General features: G+C 38.1%; 1 protein-coding gene across 1 annotated transcript in view; it reads right to left on the bottom strand.

Moving 5' to 3' along the window:
* The window catches only part of TTC17 (tetratricopeptide repeat domain 17), a 55,077-nt gene that overhangs the window by 11,480 nt on the left and 23,321 nt on the right, over positions 1-20,276 (bottom strand). The window contains exons 15-16 of the mRNA XM_009102144.3: positions 18,126-18,350; positions 15,803-15,989 (exon numbers count right to left, since the gene is read on the bottom strand). Of these exons, the coding sequence (XP_009100392.3) occupies positions 15,803-15,989; positions 18,126-18,350 (412 nt within the window). The remainder of the gene's footprint in view (positions 1-15,802; positions 15,990-18,125; positions 18,351-20,276) is intronic.

Here is a 20,276-nt window from a genome sequence, read left to right as displayed (position 1 = left end):
ATAATGTAAAAGAGTTACAGGAAACTATGCTGTTAGGTATATACTGTGAACTACTAATGCAAGAAAAAATCAGCTACTTTTCAAGGGAAGGTTGCACAGGAGATGAGAAATTGCTGTGTGAGGGTACCCACTCCAATGAACACTGCCAAGACATGCTTTAGTGACAATGCTCCGTATGAGGTGTTTGCCTGCCACGTGAATTTTCACTTAAGACACCACAGTGGTCACCATGCTTGAGAGAAGGGCCAAGGCAGACTGATCTGGGAATGCCAAACTGACCTATGCCAGCAACAGACAGCATGTTGGTATAACTAGCTCATGAAACAGAAAGACAAAAGCTAAGAGCATTAATCTATGCAAAAAATCAGAAGTTTATACAGCTGAAAATTAAACATCTGTAATTTTGTGCCCAGGTTAAAAGTTCACATTCCACCAAATGCAAAGATCCAGGAATAGCATCAGAAAGAATCCAAAGGTAGAGTCAGTAATAAGCAGAAATTAAAAAAAAAAGCGCACACTTGCAAACAGTAGCCTTTGAGCATCCTTTAGTGCCACATAAGCATTTAGATACTTTAAAGGGTGGCCACCTGCACCTTTGTAACAACACTTTCCATACTAAGAACATTTTAACTACAGATCTTTACAGATCATTATTTTTTTCAACCAAGAAGCATTAAATAACAAGAATGTGAATAAAGTAGATCAGTGACCCCTTTCTACTTCACACAATGATCCTATAGTACAAAGGATAATTCTGGGTTTTACAACTTTATCAGGCCAGTGGGATGAGAGGATGGTTCTAACTCTCATGTAAGGGTAACCTGTTCCACTGCTTCTCTGCAAAGTGAACTACAGCCTTTAGCTCTCTACTTCTCCATCTGGGAACACTCAGGTGTCATATCTGGAGGAGAAACAGACCAGTATTTACTCTGTGAGTGACCAAAATCAAACAAATTAAACTAGATTTATAAATCTTTTGGATTTATAGATTTATTTTTAGTTGGAAAAACTATTTCTTGTCCTACCTCTTCTGCTCTAAGAAGACAAACAATGTTATGAGTAAATACATAAAACAGAAGTAGTTAACTTTATACACTCTTCTAATATCTACCATCCAGTTATACTCAGCCTTTTCTACTCTATCACTCATTGATTCTTTCTTCAATCCCCTGCCCACCTCTCACATTTGGCCAATAAAAAATAATTGGTTTCATTAAAAAAAAAAAAGAAAAAAAAGAAAAAAAAGAAAAAAAAAGAAAAAAAAGAAAAAAAGAAAAAAAAGAAAAAGATAAAACAATCACTTCAATAAATGGAAAGCCTCACATTTAGTTATGAGAAATGGCGCACACAGAAAATTTAGCTGTCCCCACCTGACATCAACCCCACCTGATTTCAATGCAAGTCAGGTGCTTCTCAGAAATGTGATGGCCACAATTCCCTTTGCTGAAGATCCACTCATAATTAGTATAAAGAGAGAAGCAGAGGGGCACAAACCTAGACAACTATTGTCAATTGAAATAAAAACACCACGAAGAATTAAAAAAGCCGGAAAGTGCAAGCAGAAGGAAAAAAAAATTAAAATTAAAATTCTACTTAACACCAACTCTGTTAATATTAATTTACAAACACTGACAGCTAAAAACAGGCTAGATGACTGTGCTGGCTTTCTTGGGATCTGAGAGCTGCTATATATAGAAACCTGAATGACCTAATTTTTTCAAACTGCTGCTTTCAGTGGTCTGATATTGCTGGAGACAAAAATGCGACTTGAAAAACCAATGGAAGTTGAAGATCTCTAGTGAGCGAACCATGACAATGGTGGTACTGAAACACTGCAGGTCAGAACTTCGCAGCTCCTGTCAGCCAGATGCCTGAAGTCCACCAGGAAGTCCAGAGGGGAAGAGTGTGAGACCACCAAGGGAACAACATAGCCCCAAGCTCCAGGCACAATCTCTGTCTATAGAACTTTGGCTGTATCACTGCAATACTTACAGCACCTCTGTTACACGAAGGACAAAAGTGACCACTGACCTAAAAATGACCAGCTATTTATTCTTAATATTTCACATATATTCTGGCTGTCTTAATCTGCACATGTGAGTTTTAGGTGTAAACTCCTAACACAGTGATATTACAAAACTTGGAAGTCTAAAACTTCTATATTGTACTTGGTAAGTTCAGCTTACTTCACCTTGAAAATTTACTAGAGAAGGATCACTTTCTTGCTCATTTATTTTCTGAGAGCAGCTGTTGTCACTCTTCCCATTGATTCTGTAGAGCTAAGAAAGCTCAGAGGGAAGTGGATCAGAGTCTGCCTTACCTTATGTATTATGAGACCTGGTTACTAAATTCCAGACAGTGAAACAAAAATCATACTGATGATACAAAAAAGTGTCTGGGCCTTTATTTAAGTGATGCAAATAACACAAACAATCTGTACCAGGTTAATGTAGAAATTGGCAGAAAAAGCCCACACAGTGGTTCCTAATTTACGAAGGAAATCCTTTGGAAAGAAAGCAAATACAAACTCTGTATTTGAGACTGAAGCCTTGAGACCTTGGACATTAAAAGCAGAACACAGTATTGCTTATTAGGGGACTCTATTCCCATATTGTTATAACTTGTAATTTTTCTGGCCAACGTGAACACACTTGTGCAGCATTGCCACAAACCAAACTTTAAATACAGGAAAGATTTGCTAGATTATCCATCCCATTTAATATCAACCTTCATGATTTTCAGGACTCCTCTCAAATGTTCACTGAAGTTGTAGTAACTACTGCAGTTGATAGGGCAGAAAAAGCTCTAGACAGGAAGTCAGACTCAAGTTCTTTAGGAATGGAGTGAACTCTTAAGCTGAAATCTACTTAGCATAAGGAGGGAAGCACCCAGAGTGTTGACATCTGTCACAGGGAAGGAGAAATATTAGGAAGGAGAGGCAATGCAGTAACTGAAGTTTAAGAGTTGCTCCATTTATGAATGGGAAACAAATACTTATTCTAAACCATATTTAATGTTGCCACATTTCTCAGAAAAGTCACACCTGGAATCCATTATGAACTTTCCTCATTACATATGAACTTTTCTGGTGCTACGTGTTGGGTGGGGATTTTTTTGTCTAAGAGCAAATTTCTGTCAATTTAGGTGATCCCAGAAGCTCAGATTGAAAGCCACTCACCTAAGGCAAGGAAAGAAACGTGGGAAGTACGGAAAAGAGGAAAGATGAACAAACAACACCCCCAGAGTATCACATGGAAGTGGTGCACCTTGAGTAAGGTCTTCAAAGTAATCAACCCTCACCATTAAATTAGGCACTGTTTGTTCTAAAAATGTAAATTAACTGCCACTGTAGCTGTTTGTTTCTTGCGGTACATGTGGCAGAGAGAATGAGGCCTCATTAAATATTTTCACTGTTTGATTCCTATATATCAACTAAAGATACATTATTTAATGTCATCAATAAAATTAGGAATAAAAAGTAAAATTATCTCCAAGTGTCTTTGGTCAGCACACAATTTTTACTGACATTTAGCTCTTTGTCAGGGCAGAACCTGGGGGAAAAAAAAAAAAAGGCATTCCTAACTCCACCAGCTATGTTCCAACATCCTAGGTTTATGAAAATTATTGGGTCCTAACTTCTAAAGTTATACAGACTAGTTCCCTTAAATTTTTTTCAGTACATATTTAGAAATTACAGTGGCAGAATAATGCCTCAGAACTAAAAGTTAAGTCATTTTAAATTTAGGTACTGATTTTTTTTTCCCCTACTGTTTGGAATAAACAGAGCTGCATTATCACCTGAATTATTACAAGAGTCAAGGACTGCTGCTGTAGTCAGTGACTTGCATTAGGTAAGGCAAAATGCACGTTATCTGGAGATATGTGTCACTTAAATAATTTGCCTCTTTATGGGTAATCACAGCCAAGAGAGAACTGTACTTAATACAGATGTAAGTCAGCCTAATACTTGAGTTGTCAGAGTAGAGAACAAACTGAAACCAAGCTGCTAACAGAAGTTATTAACGCCATACTTATTTTTTATGAATGTTTAAAACTAGTATTCCACACAGTGAAATTCAGTAAAGATAGGTCTTTTTTTTTTCTTCTACAGCAGGAATGACATATCACTGAGCTCAATGGAAATAAGTTTCAATCCCTACATGCAGATGAACAGACTCATCTACAGAAATCTCAGCAGCAGGGCATCAATAAGGAGTCTGCTCTTTACTTTTGCACTGCTTATGCAGATGCAGAGACACATAAGTAAAAGGGGGTGGTGTATTACCACTTTACATATGAGAATGGGCAATGATGCTGCTCAGAGGTCACTCTGGGTGTGTTCACTACCTGAGTGATGTATATTTGCAATTAGGCTAAAATATATTCATTACAGAAATTAAACTCAGCCCATTGTCACCCATCACTTTTATGCAAGCAGTCTTGTTCAGTGCTTTGCGTCACAGGCAATATAACTTCCCAGGATTTACAAAAATAACCTAGAATGAGAGAATTCACCTACCAGAACCTTTTGTGGATCTAGAACTACGGGGATCTCATTCATCAACATTTGGGCTAAAATGAGCACCTTAACAACTTACTTTCTGCACCACAGTGACTTTGTTGCAATCTGATATCAACAAGCTAGGCAGTGTCACAGGGAAGTGCTCTTTGGGAGACCATCCTCTAGACAACATGAAAACATGAACTTTGACTTTCATGGCAACGTTAACACTGGTGATTAACATACTGCATACTCTAATTACCCTGATCTTTCAAGGTGAACATGGTAATTTCCTAAAGATCTTCTGAGACATTAACAACAACCATGTTATTCCAATCACATATAAACATATATTTGATTGCAAAGCGTTTGCTAAGGGAAAAAATCCAAGCTACTTATTTTGACATGAGTTTTACAACAGTAGGATGAGCAGTAACTACAGAAGAGATCTATCTTTAGCAGCTCTTGCTGCTCTGCTCAACTTAATAATAAATTAACATGGTTTTATTTAGATTTTGCTCTAAAATTACCGCAGTCCCTTTCTTACTGTTTTAATGAGAAAAGCACATGTTTGTGGTTCAAAATGAATCCCGTGATTGAGCTCAGAAAGCAGAAACTGCAGAACACTTAGGACTAGACAGGATTGCCATAAAAAATGTTACACAAAGGTCACAGGCCATAACTGCTGAACTGCACAACAGTGCTGCAATAAAACTCCAGAAGCAAAACCAAAGGAATTTGTTGCTTTCCACACACACAAGCATAAAAAATACAACTAAAAAAATATCCACTTAATTTTTAGTGAAAAATGATCACCAAATGATAAGAGCAGGTTAAGTAAAAGGAGAAGAAAACTAGTTTCAACTAGAATTAGCTGGCTGTGCAATATTGACCTGTGAATGTTTGCTAGATCTGTATTTAGTTCAAGAGAAATACACCAGACCTACCACACAATCACTGTGATTTCAGCCATGCACGACTCAGCTCCAGAACAGTAACACCAGGGGACCTCCAGTGCCTTTTACAGTTGTAACACGCTGGATAAACCACTAAAAAGATATATCTACTACCCACATAACATCACAGATTCTATTCTGGTTAACAAAGGACAGATGGCAGTAAGTTCCTACACTGATGAATTTAAGTATCCATATGGGTACTGGAAAAGAACAAGGAGTGTAATGCCCAAATTCTGAACTAAGCTTTTAATGTGTTTTCTCCCTACGTGCAAACATTATTTGTTAATTTTTAGCTTTTCCCTTTAATATAAATCCTCCTTTGAAAAGCTAGAATTTACAGGACAAAAATAAACATTTTCAAAGGACAGGACAAACTGCTGATTGAAAAAGTGAAGTATCGAAAACAAACAATGAAAAGCACAATGAAGTATTTTAAAAGTTGACTTTCATAAATTCTTCCCTTTGATAGCCAGTGGGCCTTCTTCAAAGATGATGAGAAGTGTACTCACAAACGAATAGTCAAAGAAAATACTACATAAATCGCTTTTCATTTGACGCATAGCAAAAAGCAGGATGATCATTTATGCCATCAAAATTTAGACCAAAGCACACTAAATGAAGCACAGAGAAGTTTTTGCTTTTTTATTATTTATTCCAACAACAGTTTTCCAGTTAAGAGGTTTATATGGTAAAACTGTTCTCACTTGTAGGAAGTTTTAAAATCTGACCTGTAGCAAAATAGCTGCTTCTAAATTGGTTATCTATTTGTCTCATCACAGCAGTTCTGATTAAACCTTTCAAAACATACAAATGCCAACAATACATAACCAGATTTCTTGATCATATTGAGAGAAGTATCTCACCACTGTGTAACAGAACAGTCCCTGATGAACAGATACAAAAAATTTCCTCATGAAATATAAAGAAGTGATAAATAAAACATGGGAGAGAATTAAAGAGAAAGACAAACCTGTTTAAAATAGAACATAATGCAGTTTAATAAGGGACATGCATGCAAAACATCCTGAAGAATTCAGTAGGCTACTCTATAACAGAGTAGAAAATATCAATCTTTCTCCCAGCACCACAGAGGGAAAAAATCCTGATTACCTAAAGCCTTCACTTTCCACCCAGTAAAACTTATTTTTTCAGGATGCACATCTAGAAGCAAAAACTTACTCTATGATGTTAGGAATAAGGCATAAAACATAGAAACATCTAAACATCTATATGTAGACCCCCCACTCTTAATCCTGTCAGTGAATAAAAGAAGTGTGAAAAATGTCTCTTTCAGGAGACCCTGTTTCTATGTACACAGCAGAAAGGTAAGTAGCCCTCCATCCAGTCTGAATTTCAGTCTGTGCCTCAAGGGTAATTATTTTTTCTGCTTGTTTGTTTTGAGGAAACCCAAGAGAAATAAGCACATAAAAGTTCTGAAGGCAAGGGCTTGTCCTCAGTGACTTCTCCCTGGGCCAGATTTTTTTACTGTAGTTAAGAAAACACTTATTATTATTAATTTGTTAACAATAAATACTCACCTGCAGTAGATCCCAATATAAGGCTTGCTGTGAATATTAAATGACTAATATTTACATCCCTGTACATAATACAAATCTGAAATCAGTTTATGATTAAGCAAAAGACAATTCTTAGTTTAAGTATCACTAGCATAAGGAAAGCCTACAGTGGCCTGCTTTTTTTGAGCTTTCTAGACTTTCTTCTTTTCCACACATCTGTTACACTAGGCACCACATATTTTGTAGATCCTAAGTATCTACGAACTCAAGTCTAAAAAGGACTTTAAGTACAACCATTTCTCAGTAGAAGTAACCTTCTACTGAGAAATGGCATCATATAGTTGAACTCTATGAGAGTTAGTAACTCCACCACAGGTTACTGTTAGCTTCCCACTTCTCTGAATGCGTATGACTTGATAACCACTTGGTCTGTAAGATTTGCACCACATACTGGAATTTAACAACATACCACAGGGACCTAGCTACATGTTTTTATTCTGAGAAACTATTCTGATAGGCTGTATTTCTGTTTATCAGTATATCTCTTCACTAGGTTATACTGCTCAGCAAGAGCAGATTCATAGTCAGACTTGATCCATGACAATTTATAGATTTGTTTGGAATAGATATCCATGCAACTGCTCCTCCTAACTGGACACAAAAGCAGAGGTACTGACACACCCAAACAGCATACCAGTGTTAACTGGTCAGGTAGGCCTGTCCCTCCCTTACTAATCTAAGAGAGCTTTTAAGTGCTTGGCAGGTTTGCGTGACAGGGCACATTCTATACGAATCCATTAAAAAGCAGAACTGTTCTGTAAACAGGATAAAAAAAATTCCTGGTGTTGATGGTCGTGATGATCAAGATTAGCCTTAAGTAAGGAATACCTGCAGAAGGTTATGTTTGACAAGAATACTGCCAACCACTCTAGATTAGAATTCAACAAGAGAACACTCTCTTCACACTACCTGAACAGTACAAAGCCAAAGTCTTTCTGCAGAAAGACTAAACATTTTTGCAAGGATGTCCCTTCTTCCCAAAATGGTTACATTCAAGAAGGTTCAATTTCTTCCTCTAGGGAAATGCTGAACTGTCCTAGTTTCAGTCTCTAGTAGCCAGAACAGATGATAGATTTAGAGCTTTGAGGACAGTCAGAGCACAACACAAACTCACATGAACCAGGCAACCAACCTTAAAAGGAAAAAACAAATCAATAAAGCAGACAGATCAGGGGTAGTTAAGTGCCTGGCACTCCATGGCTCAGCGTGCAGTGCTCACTGAATCTGAGCACATGGCATTGCATGCTGCTTCCAGACAACCTCCACATGACTCATTACAGGCTGAGGCCACACATCACCACTTTACAAGTTCTCAGATTTAGGCCAAGTGAATACAGCCTTCAAGGTCTCGGCCAGCTGCTAATGACACTAAACTACACATTGTCACTTTCCCATAAGTGGTTCTTTTCCCTTCCAAACATGCTTTAACCAACTCACTAATTCAGTGTGTACAGCTCAACTATAAACACGCTTGTGAAACCACATCTCCCTGCAGATGTAGCTGAGGAATCACTGTTCCTCCTAAAAAGGCTGCTGAAAATATGCTGTTGTTGGAACTCTTTAAATAAATCCAGCTCTAGGTGGTGCATCCAGTTAAGGTTCAGGAAGAAATTTAAGCAGCTACACATAAGTAACTGCCACTGGCAAAGAAAGCCTCTCAGAGAGGAAGACAGTCACAAATGTCTCATTTTCTCTACATTGTTGTCATAGAAAAGCACAACACACACTGCAGAGAAATATAATATATCTGAAAACTGAAGGCATCAACTTTTGAAAACTTAGTTGGACAGGGAATCTTTTCCCTTTGAGCAATGCCTGATGTTTCTCCTACATGAACGTGCAGCTACTGCTCAAGAAAAGGAAAGATCCAGGTGACATATGAAGAATAGTCTTTTGCACTGCAAAGGCAGACAAAAATGGGAAATATTATATTTAGTTTAATACTGTACTGCTTTTTCTTCATACTGAACAGTTTTGCATCAGTAAACTCTCACTTAATTCTCCTATGGTTCTAAATTCACTTCCAGAGTGCAATTCTCATTTCCTCAGATACTACAGCACCTGAGGCCATGATTTTCTCCTCTCTCTTCTGCTAGCCAACGACCTTCTGATCTTGGGAAAAGATAGAATGGATACCGAACACTAAATATTGCAGGTATACCATTCTTATCAGAGAGCATGATGCAAAGTAAGACTGATGACTGTTGGGAGAAGCTGTCAGGTACACTGCCATGCAGGAAATAAGCAGGCCATGTGTGTAGGATAGCAAGGCATACTCTGCATGATGAAAGAAGTTGTAGAACAAACTCACTCATTAGCATTTAATGCATGCAAGAGAGAATGACATTTGAGCAGCACAGATATACTTAAGGAATCATGCATTGTTTACAGAAACATTTAAGATACTCAATGGCTTTCCAGCAAGCAGCAGCTCGGAAGCAACGTGCATAGGCAGTGGCTGCAAAGCCTTTGGATACTGGTGTAGCTAAAAATGCCATGTTTAACACAGTACCACATTCTTTCATTTTTCAATTCAAGAATCTCTATCTATACATCCTTTATATAGTTTTGACAAGAAAAATACATGGAAAGAGAAGACAGGTTTCAATGAGCTTGGCACAGCAGTATTAGGGCAAGGTCATTCACCTTCAACTTCCTTCAGCCACTCAAGAGACACTAAATGAAGACTTTTCAGGGAAAAGTATGATTTATAAATCAGGCTCCAAGGAGTGAAAAGTACCAAGAAGCCTGCATCTGGGTCAACCATCTTCAAGATCATACCAATATTCTTAATATTCTAAGATACTGCAGCAAAAGTGGACTGTGGGAACTGCTTCTTCCCTTACCAGGCTAGTGGTGCAGAAACAGTAGCAAAACCCCAAAATAACCAGGTAACATTATTCACACAGAGTACATTCTCACATGGATTTCTCCAAGATCTTCCATTCAGAAGCACATCTGACATTTCCTGACACCCTCACTCCCCAGGGATGATGGATTCCACCAGGACAAAAAGCAGACGTCATTCTCCATGTCACCCACCTGCCTGTATTCTGCAAGATGTTTTCACTCTTCACAAGTACAATTTTACCTCCTCTTACTCCTTTAGCACTAAAGAGCTCAAACATGACCTAGATCCACCTGTGTGGCACCCACCAGATCTTTCAGATGGACGGTTACTGTACGATCTTCAATGACAGAGATGCTTGGCTGCCAGAGGGAACAAGAATCCAGCTTGATTTTCAGATTCCAGGTGGAACTTGCAGGGTGAACAACAGGCAAATGTGGGCACTCCTATGCATGTATGGGGCACCAATAAACAACTGAATATTTAACTTGAATGGATAACAATGGTCTCAGAACTGCCACTATTTCACACAGAACCCACTTTGTCCATGCTACTGCTACATGACCAAGGCAAATTATTGCCCTGATGTGTTTCTGAGAGCTCTGACAAGCTGTTCGTGTGCTTCATAGAATTCTGCTTATTGTTAGAAAACCCTACTGGTGTTGACTCTTCTGTTCATACAGATGAACTTTACCATAAGGTGAGAGCGAGTAAAAGCAAGAGAAACAAATGGTGACAGATCCCACCCCTTGTGCAAACTCTAAGATAAATAAGAGTACTAATACATACAGTATTCTCAATAAGGTTCAGGAGCACTCATGAATTTTGCCTCCTCATATGCAAATCAAGGTGAGAAAAAGCTGAATTTTAAACATACAGAAGTGCTCCAAGAGTAAACACCTTAGGGGATGTTTACTCCGTTAACATTAATGTAACACCATTAACACTGTAAGTGATAAGCATTCCTTGGACAAACAAGATACAGCAGCTGGAGAAGGAGGAAACTACTTTTACGATAAAAATGTCTAAGAGGACCTCATTCTATAGGAAATGGAACACAAATATAGCTGTCTGATGCTGGGACTATCAAGTCAGTCATAACTAGTAGGGAAAACCAGTTTAAGTGAAAGGTGCATTTTAAAATGCAAAGTATTTCACATCCCTGTGTCTTAACATACTATTGAAAAGAAAATGATGTTATGCTTTTGCTTAATGTTTGTGTATCTCAAATCACTAAAGGGACTTGAGGTGATTGCAGCTGTCAAACTAGTGTCAGATGCTTGCTTCAACTGGGATGTTGATTTAAGGAAGTTATTTAATCTGTCATAAGCTTACTATTAAAGTTTCAAGTAGAGATTCTCCTTTCAGGTCAACCTCTCCCCTTCAGGTCAATTTACTTAAAGGGATAAGCTTATTAACTTCAACTTGTAAGAACCTAAGTGCTGAGGGATAAAGGGAAATCTACATACATATAAGCTGAAGCACCTTTTCCATGTTTTATTTTAAGGGGAAATAGACTGAATAAAGCAGGAGTTTTGATTTCACGTGGCACGGAGTATTGGTACCACAAGAGGGCACTAAAGCCACGCCTAAAGCGGATCCCCACTACCGAGCAGTCTGAGGAAGGAGGATGAACTGCTCCCACAAACACTCCCTCTCCATACAAGGATTCAGGTTTCTCGGTAGCGTACACACACATTCATAATGAACTCACACTCCCTCGACTTTGCACAGAGCAGCACAAAGCCTTTTGTAAAAGCACTATCCTGCCAAGGATGAAAGACAGTGAGACTTGAAAGCTTGAAACAAGACATGTTTCATGTTTTGAATAGCATCATAGTCTATTAATAAGAATTTGAATTTTGGTCTTGTCTGAAAGAATGTGAAGTGCATGAGCTCATAACCAAATGGAACTGTGAGTCAGAGATAGATGCTTAGTCTGATAAAAATATTTTGGGTACAACTGACTTCTGTTTGCCCAGGCAACAATTCTGTTTACACACAGAAAGAAAAGTCTTATTCAACAGCAACTAACAAATCAGGATGTTTCAATGGCCAGCTGACCATCACAGTAAAAATATGGTTCTCATATTCTGTAACTTTTGTAGTAAGGCTTGGCAACATCTGAATGTTTACATTAACCAGTGAAGTACCACAGGAACAATCCCACAGCTGGATAGTCCTCTACAGACCTTAATACCTGGTAAAAGCTACTTGCAATATTTCTAGCCATAAAGTGTACAAGACAAATCTCAGCAATGCACCCTTTAGTATCAGACAAAAAAGATCCTGGTTTTCTCTGCTGGCTTAATAAGCAGCCCAAATATTTCATTTTTGTATGTTTGAGAATGTCCCTGTTTTTCACATTAAGCTTTTTACACTTGTTAACACACATCTCTTGGTCCTGTTATACGTGTGTCAGACATGGGTGCTGAAGTTATCTGTCAAGCAACACGAAGTTTCTTAACCTGCTTCAGGAACTGACTCACTGGTAACCCAACAGCTGATGTAGCAACACCCTTAACACTGCCAAGTCACCTCTAGAAGGATCACCAGAGGATAATGCTGGAAAATGAAGTCTTCCAACTGTTTTTTCGGTTATTTGGGAATAAGGCACTGTGTGGGCTCTTGCTGTATATATAACATCTATATTAGATGCAACTGCCTGAACCCCTGCAGCTGTCTAAAATACATGCCACAGGTGATAGGGTTGGAATAACAATGGACACTTCACACACATCCTTCTTAAAAAAATCCCAACCAAAAACCTCTGTAGTTTCAGAAATTCTTCTACAATGGCAAAAACCATTTATATAAACTTGAATACAGGAGGCAAAAGTTAAATAGAAAAGCGTTGGTCCGAGATTTTTAATTCTCATTCTCATGTGCATGAAAAGAATTGGGTTTGAAATATAAATTATCTGTACCAGAAGTAAGTTACTAAAAAACAGTACCAGGCAGCAGTACAGACAGGAAAATATAAGCAAGCATCCAAAAAGTCAGTGTTAGTCTGTCACACTTCCAACGTCCTGTGCTAACAGCAAACGTCCCAACATGCTTGAGAAAATGCCTATTTCACTTATTTGAAATAAACACCAAGCACATACTGTAATCAAAAATCAGGCCATGAATTCAGATTTTTGATCCCATATTCCATCTCATGCTAGCATATAATTCCCACTGACCATTTGCTGGATTCTGCCAAAGGCTCACGGCAGCAGAGCAAGGAATTCCATGGCTCGCTACTCAGTTCAGTTCTCATGAACAGAGGCTTTTGACAGGCGAAGCAAAAACAGCTATCACATGGGCCTACAACCCAAAGCACAGGAAGCCTACTGCTGTTACTTTCAGCAATGCTGAAGGAATGCTCATCAAAACATGATATTACACCAGAGAAACATCTGACATTCCAAATTCTTAGTAAATTTTTCAGCATAAGATATCGATCTCTAAGGATACAATACTTTATGACAGGCCATCAAGTGAATGATAACAATCTCTTTTCAATTGTTTTCCTTGGACTGAAGGAGCCACAGAAGATTCCCAAAGTTTCAGGACACTTTTAAGGGCAAAATATGATTTCTGAGTACACATTCTTGAAATGATTCTGGTTTTGGAGACTTTACCTCACTTTCATATAGCCTGTCAAGGGTGCTCTCGAGTCAGTTGAAGTTTACAGTGGGAGAAAAATATTTACCCAAACCATATGCAAATAAGATAGGTAAATCTACTTTTCAATTTTTAAATTTTGAGTTTGGACTTAAACCACAAATCATCATCAAGGCTGAATTAACCAATATGTTTATCTTACACTCTGCTCAAGAATGCACAAAGAATATTTACATTATTTGTCAGCTTTAAATTTTCAGGTTCCTTGCACTAAACCAAAACACGACCTAAAGAATATAATAAATAAAAATAAAAAATAAATATTAAGAAAAATCCTAGAAAAAAGCAAATAATAAAAATACAAAGTAAAATACTTAAATAATGGAATACTGAAATTTAATCAGCACATTAACATGCTAAGGCATATTCTGGTCTGTCTTGATCTAGCAGCTTCACAAATTCCTTATTGACCTAATCCCAGCTCTAACGTACCAGATGAATATATGCATGCTCACTTTGCTAACCAGGGGCCAAGCTGGCAAAAAAAGGCAAGATAACACTTTTCTCTTAAGCCCTTCTGAGCTGGGCTTTCCCTCAAGATTATACATTCAAGAAACACAAACTTCCTAAACAGTACATGCTGTAACAGCTGACCTCAGAATGAACATCCTGGATCAGGAACCAATGCAAGCAGAAGCCAAGAATCAACCAAACTACATTATGACAAATTGAAGGTAGAAAAGCATATAAAAGAAAAGATGTCAAAAATAACTTTGGAGTTCAGATACAACCACTGCTTGTTACTGTTTAAGTTCTGTGAATATACTTTTAAATTGCTTTCTGCTTAACTGCAAAATAGAGTAGCTATGACTAAGGTTTGACTGGAATAACTTTAACCTTGTGAGTTACAGGCTTTTAAAAGACCTTAATTAACAGTAAACAAACACTGCTTTGTTCTTCTTTTTAGAAGAATGTGTCTCTTGTGATGAAATGTGCAAGTTCCATTACTGCTAACAGAATCTCCTAGGATTTTTTTAAGGGCATTCTGAAGTTAAGAGATTCATTGTCAGGTACCAGCATAGGAGTTGACACTATGGGTATCAGCACGAGAACCATCAGCTGGGCTGCTACACCATTCACTACAGCCCACTCAGCCAAACAGCATTCATTTCTCTGCACAGCTGATGGGCTCTCAATCCCAGCAAAATGCACAGGGCCATACAAAGTACTGTTATTTTAATGGCACAGTCCTGGAATTCCACCTATGATGGCATCATCTGTATTGTACCAGGAGATAGGATTGCCTCTTGTCTGTGTTTAAAAAGCACAATTCTAGATGCTAAATCAGAGGAGGTTTCTCCAGGTCTCTTCACTGGAGAGGGAATTTTAAAAAACCCTCAGAGTAAGTCCTAGCAATGCTAAAAATCACAAGCATTTCTCTGGTGAGGTTTACACTTGAAAATAAAGAAAATATTAGATGGAAAGTTACCTTAGTTTCAATTTGAGACAGAAGGGATTTAAAAATATATTAATAAATCGTCTTCAAGATTGCTCATGAGTATCATATTCAAGTACAGACAAAGTACTGAAAACATTCAGTAGGACTGAATAAAATGTAAGAATCCACCTCCAAAAACTATTATTTTTTAAAAAATATAAGTAGCCATTAATGACAATAAATCGTTCTGTTGAAAATATTTACAAGGTTTTTTTGGGGGAGAGACTGGATTCTAAGTCATTCTTACAGATTTTTGGAGTGTTAACAGCAATGATTGAAGGTCCCATACAAATAATATAATGCTGACAGAAGACAGTCTATTCCTTGAAGACTGAACTCTAGAAAATGACAACCAAAGTACTGAACACACTGAAAGGATATGAATTAAAATAAACTACTCTTCATCAAATTCTTCAGCTTTAAGGAAACAAATCCAGCTGACTGTAAAACCTAAAGGGATGTACAAAGGCACTGTTGAGCAGCCTAGCAGTAGATGTGCGCTTTCATAAATACTGAACCCAGCATTCCTTGTTAAGCAGGAAGAGATATTGGTGGTGCTGTTAAGGTATTACTGACAGTCAGGAAGTAATCTGCACTCAGTGGAAGCCCTCCAGATATTCAAGAAGTCATCCTCAAGCAAATATTTAATGGACTGTAACTTTTCCATTAAAAGCAACGCCTCAAGCTTTATCCTTAAAGGTAGAAAAGCATTGTGAGGCAGAAGGGTGGAAACTTGGAAAAAAAAATCTCCAACACCCAAGGCAAACAGACATTATTTCACTTGTGGTCCATCTTTCAGCAGTTGCTTACCACTGCAGACAGAAGAGGTGATGTTGTAGAGGAAAGGATAAAACTGCAAACAGCGGATCATCTTCAGGCTGCTCTCACACTCCAAGCACTTGGCTGTCAAGTCCAGGGCATGTCTGAAGGCCTGCAGTGCTCCACTGATGTTGTTCTGAGCTAGGTACGCATTTCCTAGGCTCAGAAAAGTCAGGGGCTGTGAACACAAAAGCAACACACTGCAGCATAAGTATGTTCACTGTTTTAAGATTGGAGCCAACTAGGAAATACCCTTGTCAAGTCACATCCTCATAAATTTGTTGAGAAAAGAATTTAGAAAACCTCCTAAACAGGCACTGCGCCTGTTCTTACAATGAAAAACTAACAGCTTGATGCATTGGTGGTAACCAAAAGCTGTTTTGCCATAGGGTTGTGTTAGGAGTTAGATCTTTCTACAATAAAAACACAGCTGTTAAATACACACAGACTGAAATGAAGCATTAAGTACTTACTTACAACCATCAGAAACATAAAGCTTACTGCAGAGAATGCCACAGGACTAAAGTGAAATGCACAAAGGCAATTTAGAATAATTAAAAGTCCACCAAACAATTAGAATATCACTAGTGTTCTAGCAGGACAGATGCATTGCATTTGCCAAGAGTGCTCAGGTTTACCTCAGAAAAGCTAGATTACTGAAAATACCAATGTCACACTAGTCTAGGGGTACACATTTATGCCTTTCAATTCTTTGTAAAACAGTATTTTTGTCTACTGCTTTTGGCTACTATCCCTAAAATAAGTATTTTTTTTTTTGAAAAGATTATAAACACCTTTTTCACTGGGTAGAACTCAACACTTTCATACAGGCACACAGTAAAGCATTACGTTTACTGGTTGACTGAAAAGCCTTTCACTTGGACAAAGTAATTTGCTGCAATTAACAATTCACTGCTAGAATAAAGACTAGAGTATTGTAATTTAAGCAGTCATTTTTCCTACTGAAACAGTTTTCACATTCATTATCTAAAAATGTGAAGACTGAGCAGTAGCTGAAGATTTTTCCAACTCAGCTTGCATAACTAAACAGCATTCAGAAAACTGTGCAAGCTGAGCAACCGGGTTTTTTTTTTCTTTTTAAGAGCTTTTGTTGGTGGAGCACATCTTTTATTCCCAGTAGCTGTAATTAATTTTAACTTGTATTTACTTTCCATTATATTCCAGGAAATACCATTCAAGTGCAATGCCTCCTGCTAGTTTTTCTGGTACAATAGGTATTACAGGACTGAGTACACCTGAAAAAAACATGAGCAGGCATTACTGTAACGAGGTAGCATTTACCAGTATTTTTCAAGGAAAGCCCTACTCACACAGCATGGTCCCAAGGATTCCTAGGTTCCTCCCCTCCAAGGCTGTGTTTTCATATATTCTTCTTAAGGCACACCACTCAAGCATAGTTCTTTCTGTAGTTCCTTTTTGCACTCTTACCTGTCACTCAAATGGACTACATTCCTTTCAAACACTTGAAAATTTGTTTCTGAATACTGCTCTTAAACAAACTTACTCTGTTTTTAGCTTTTTTATGTACTAGGTGACTGATGGCCTGGCAGGATTAAATGCTGTTAATCTAACTAGAGTGCTAGAAGCACAGGAAAGAAGTCACTTGAACTTCTCATGAAGTGTCCATGATGCGAGACCAAAAGTATCTGCTAGAAAACCTGTGTTTCCTGCTATGCCATTCCCTCCCCCTTTCTTTTCACAACTGTTCTGGTCTGTCCAGTAGTTCAAACAGCTTATACAGAAACTGCCTATATGACACAGGTGACAACCTACAGAATGTTTATCATGTTACTGTTCAGAAATACAAAAATCTGGTTTGAATCTATGGTTGGAAGTAAAGCCACCAAACAACTAGAACACATTTTCCTTTATGCAGATAGACAAAAGCTATACAACTGTACAGATAAAAATGAAGCGTCACAGAAAGATGTCTATAAAGATCTTGGTGGCATAGAATCAAGATACAATGCTGACAGCTTGACAGATCTCTGTTTTAGGTTAAAATCTTGCCAAACACCAGGATTAAATCCTCTGGAGGCACTGCTGATAATACAGGTTTTGGGAGGCTAGAAGTCTGTCATTGATTTACAAGAACTTCTCTAAATGTTTATACCCTCAACAATCAGCATCTCCCCCGGTGCAGTCAGGAATTTATATGGAAATTAATATCCACTGCAAATCACCAGCTGGAAGATGAACTGCATGTGCAGGTAAACACAAGTAACAGGTACTTACAAAATAATGAGGGAAAACACACCCAGTGCTGGGCAAACACAAAGCCCCATCATCTTACCTCAGAAGCATTGATGGCCAAAGCCTTCAGCAAGAGCCGGCTGGCATCCAAATGAAGACCATAATGAAACAAGAGGTTAGCAAGGTTGACCAGAGGGATGTCCTGATACTCATGTGGAGCCAAATTATATGCTTTTTGCAAACAGGTGATAGCAAAGGTGCTATTTCCAACTGCACGCCAGTACAATCCAGCTTCATTAAGCACAAGCCATAGAGGATCTTCTGGCTACAGGAGAGTCAGGGAAAAGGATAAAAACACCCACAAAGAGGTGTCTCAGGAAGACAGAAATGCCTGCTCTTTAATAAGAAGCAAACAGAACTCACTCTTGCATACTACATTGTTAAATGGATACACATTAGACTTTGCTGTAACTATTAGCAGATTATTCAATCTGCTCCATTCTACTCAAATGGACATGATTTACAGGCTGAACTGCAATTTAGTAGCAGCTGTTGCTCACACTCTACTCATATGAATGCTTTGTATCATGACCAAAAAATCCCTTAAAATGTACAAGCAATAATGGTTAGTTCACTACAGGAAGCAATGCTTGAGGGCCACTTCAGAGTCTTAAAATTATACAAGCACAGATTAGTGTAAAATGCTAGAATTTGAAAGTCAGGCAGCTATTAAATTACAGTTAGATGTGCTTCCAGGTCCTCTAACATTACCTTTCCCTGTCAATTTAAGGTTTCAGAGTTGTTTTTTCTTACATTTAGTTATCGATTTGTCTTATGAAAGTTGACAACTGGCATGCATTAGATACTGTTTAAAGATTATAAAATAGTAAGCAATGTGAGAGCAGGTGAAAGAATGGAGGAAGTGTCAAATACACCCTGAATGTTCCTTCCTCCTCTTTAACCTGTAACAGCAAAAAGAAGCACTCAACTTAGAGGAGAAATAACAGAATTTAAAAATACTGACAGGTTGACAGAGGTAGGTAAAACATCCACTTTCAGATGCACTTTGAAACTATTTAGAAGCATGTTCTAGTTTTTAATATTTTCATTATTCTGTATTAGCCAATTCTATAAAACCTTTACAGCATAAAACCAACACCTGAAATGGATGTTCAGTTCTACCTACATGTCTGAAGCCCAAATGCATGCCTGAGTAGCAAACATGCAGCTAGGATTAAAGAAGCAAAACAGTGATACTATGTTGAGTTAGTAAGAACATTTTTTTCCCAGGTTTTAGAAAACCCCTCCCACAGAAGGGCTCTAGATGAACTCAAAGATATCAATATGATACAATATTCTTCCTTTGGAGTACCTTACATAATCTGTGATTTCAAGATTATTAATGATCCCTGTTTTGCAATGCACATACATAACATTACTTGCATGTTCTTCATTCCAAACTCCTCACTGAATTACTCTCCATTCACCAGTCTCAGTGACCTCCTAACTAAATCCTCAGCAACTTATTAGCATTTTGTCTTTCCCAATACAAAGATATCAACTGTGGCATTCCTGCTCTAAGTAGTTTATCATTAGCAGAACAGGTAAAACACTAGGCTGTTCTTACATCAGCAGGCAGAAAAGTTTAGGCTTTTAGCATGACAGAAACAGAATACTACAGTTAAAACCAAAATATTCACGCACTGCACAGTAAGACATTAGACATGTACAGGACTGTTCTGAACAACACAATAATAGGAATCAACTCCTACTGCTCATTTCTTCTCCTGGTTAAGACAGATGCACATAGTAAATGGTACTGATTTTAGACTAAAAAAGTATCTACATATAATACTTTGACACAACTTCTACAAGAAAATTAAACTGAGAAATATCAGCTTGACATGTCAAAAAGAGTCAACGTCTCTCTCAATGCTTCCTGTCATTTGACTCTCCAAGGCCCCCACGCAAGATGGAGGTGGCATTCCACAGGGTTCTATACAGAGGTACATTCTTTGCCCCAGAGTGCTAATTATCTTGACAGAAGATTGACAGAGGGTTGGTTTCCTTGGAGGGAGAGTAGGGGGAAAAGCAGGGTAGTGGGAAGGAGGAGGAAGAGCACAAGGCAGGCATGCAGGAAGGGGGGGCAGACGGAGGAGTAGCTTCAAGCTACTACTCCCAGTGAAGCAAATGGCTGCCAGAATTAGCTAATATATTGCTGCTCCATATCCTAACAACAAGAACAAGCAAC

The sequence above is a fragment of the Serinus canaria genome, chromosome 5 (assembly GCF_022539315.1).
Source record: "Serinus canaria isolate serCan28SL12 chromosome 5, serCan2020, whole genome shotgun sequence".
Lineage (NCBI taxonomy): Eukaryota > Metazoa > Chordata > Aves > Passeriformes > Fringillidae > Serinus > Serinus canaria.
The sequence above is the reverse complement of the archived record's forward strand: the minus strand, read 5'-3'. Positions and strand labels throughout refer to the sequence as shown.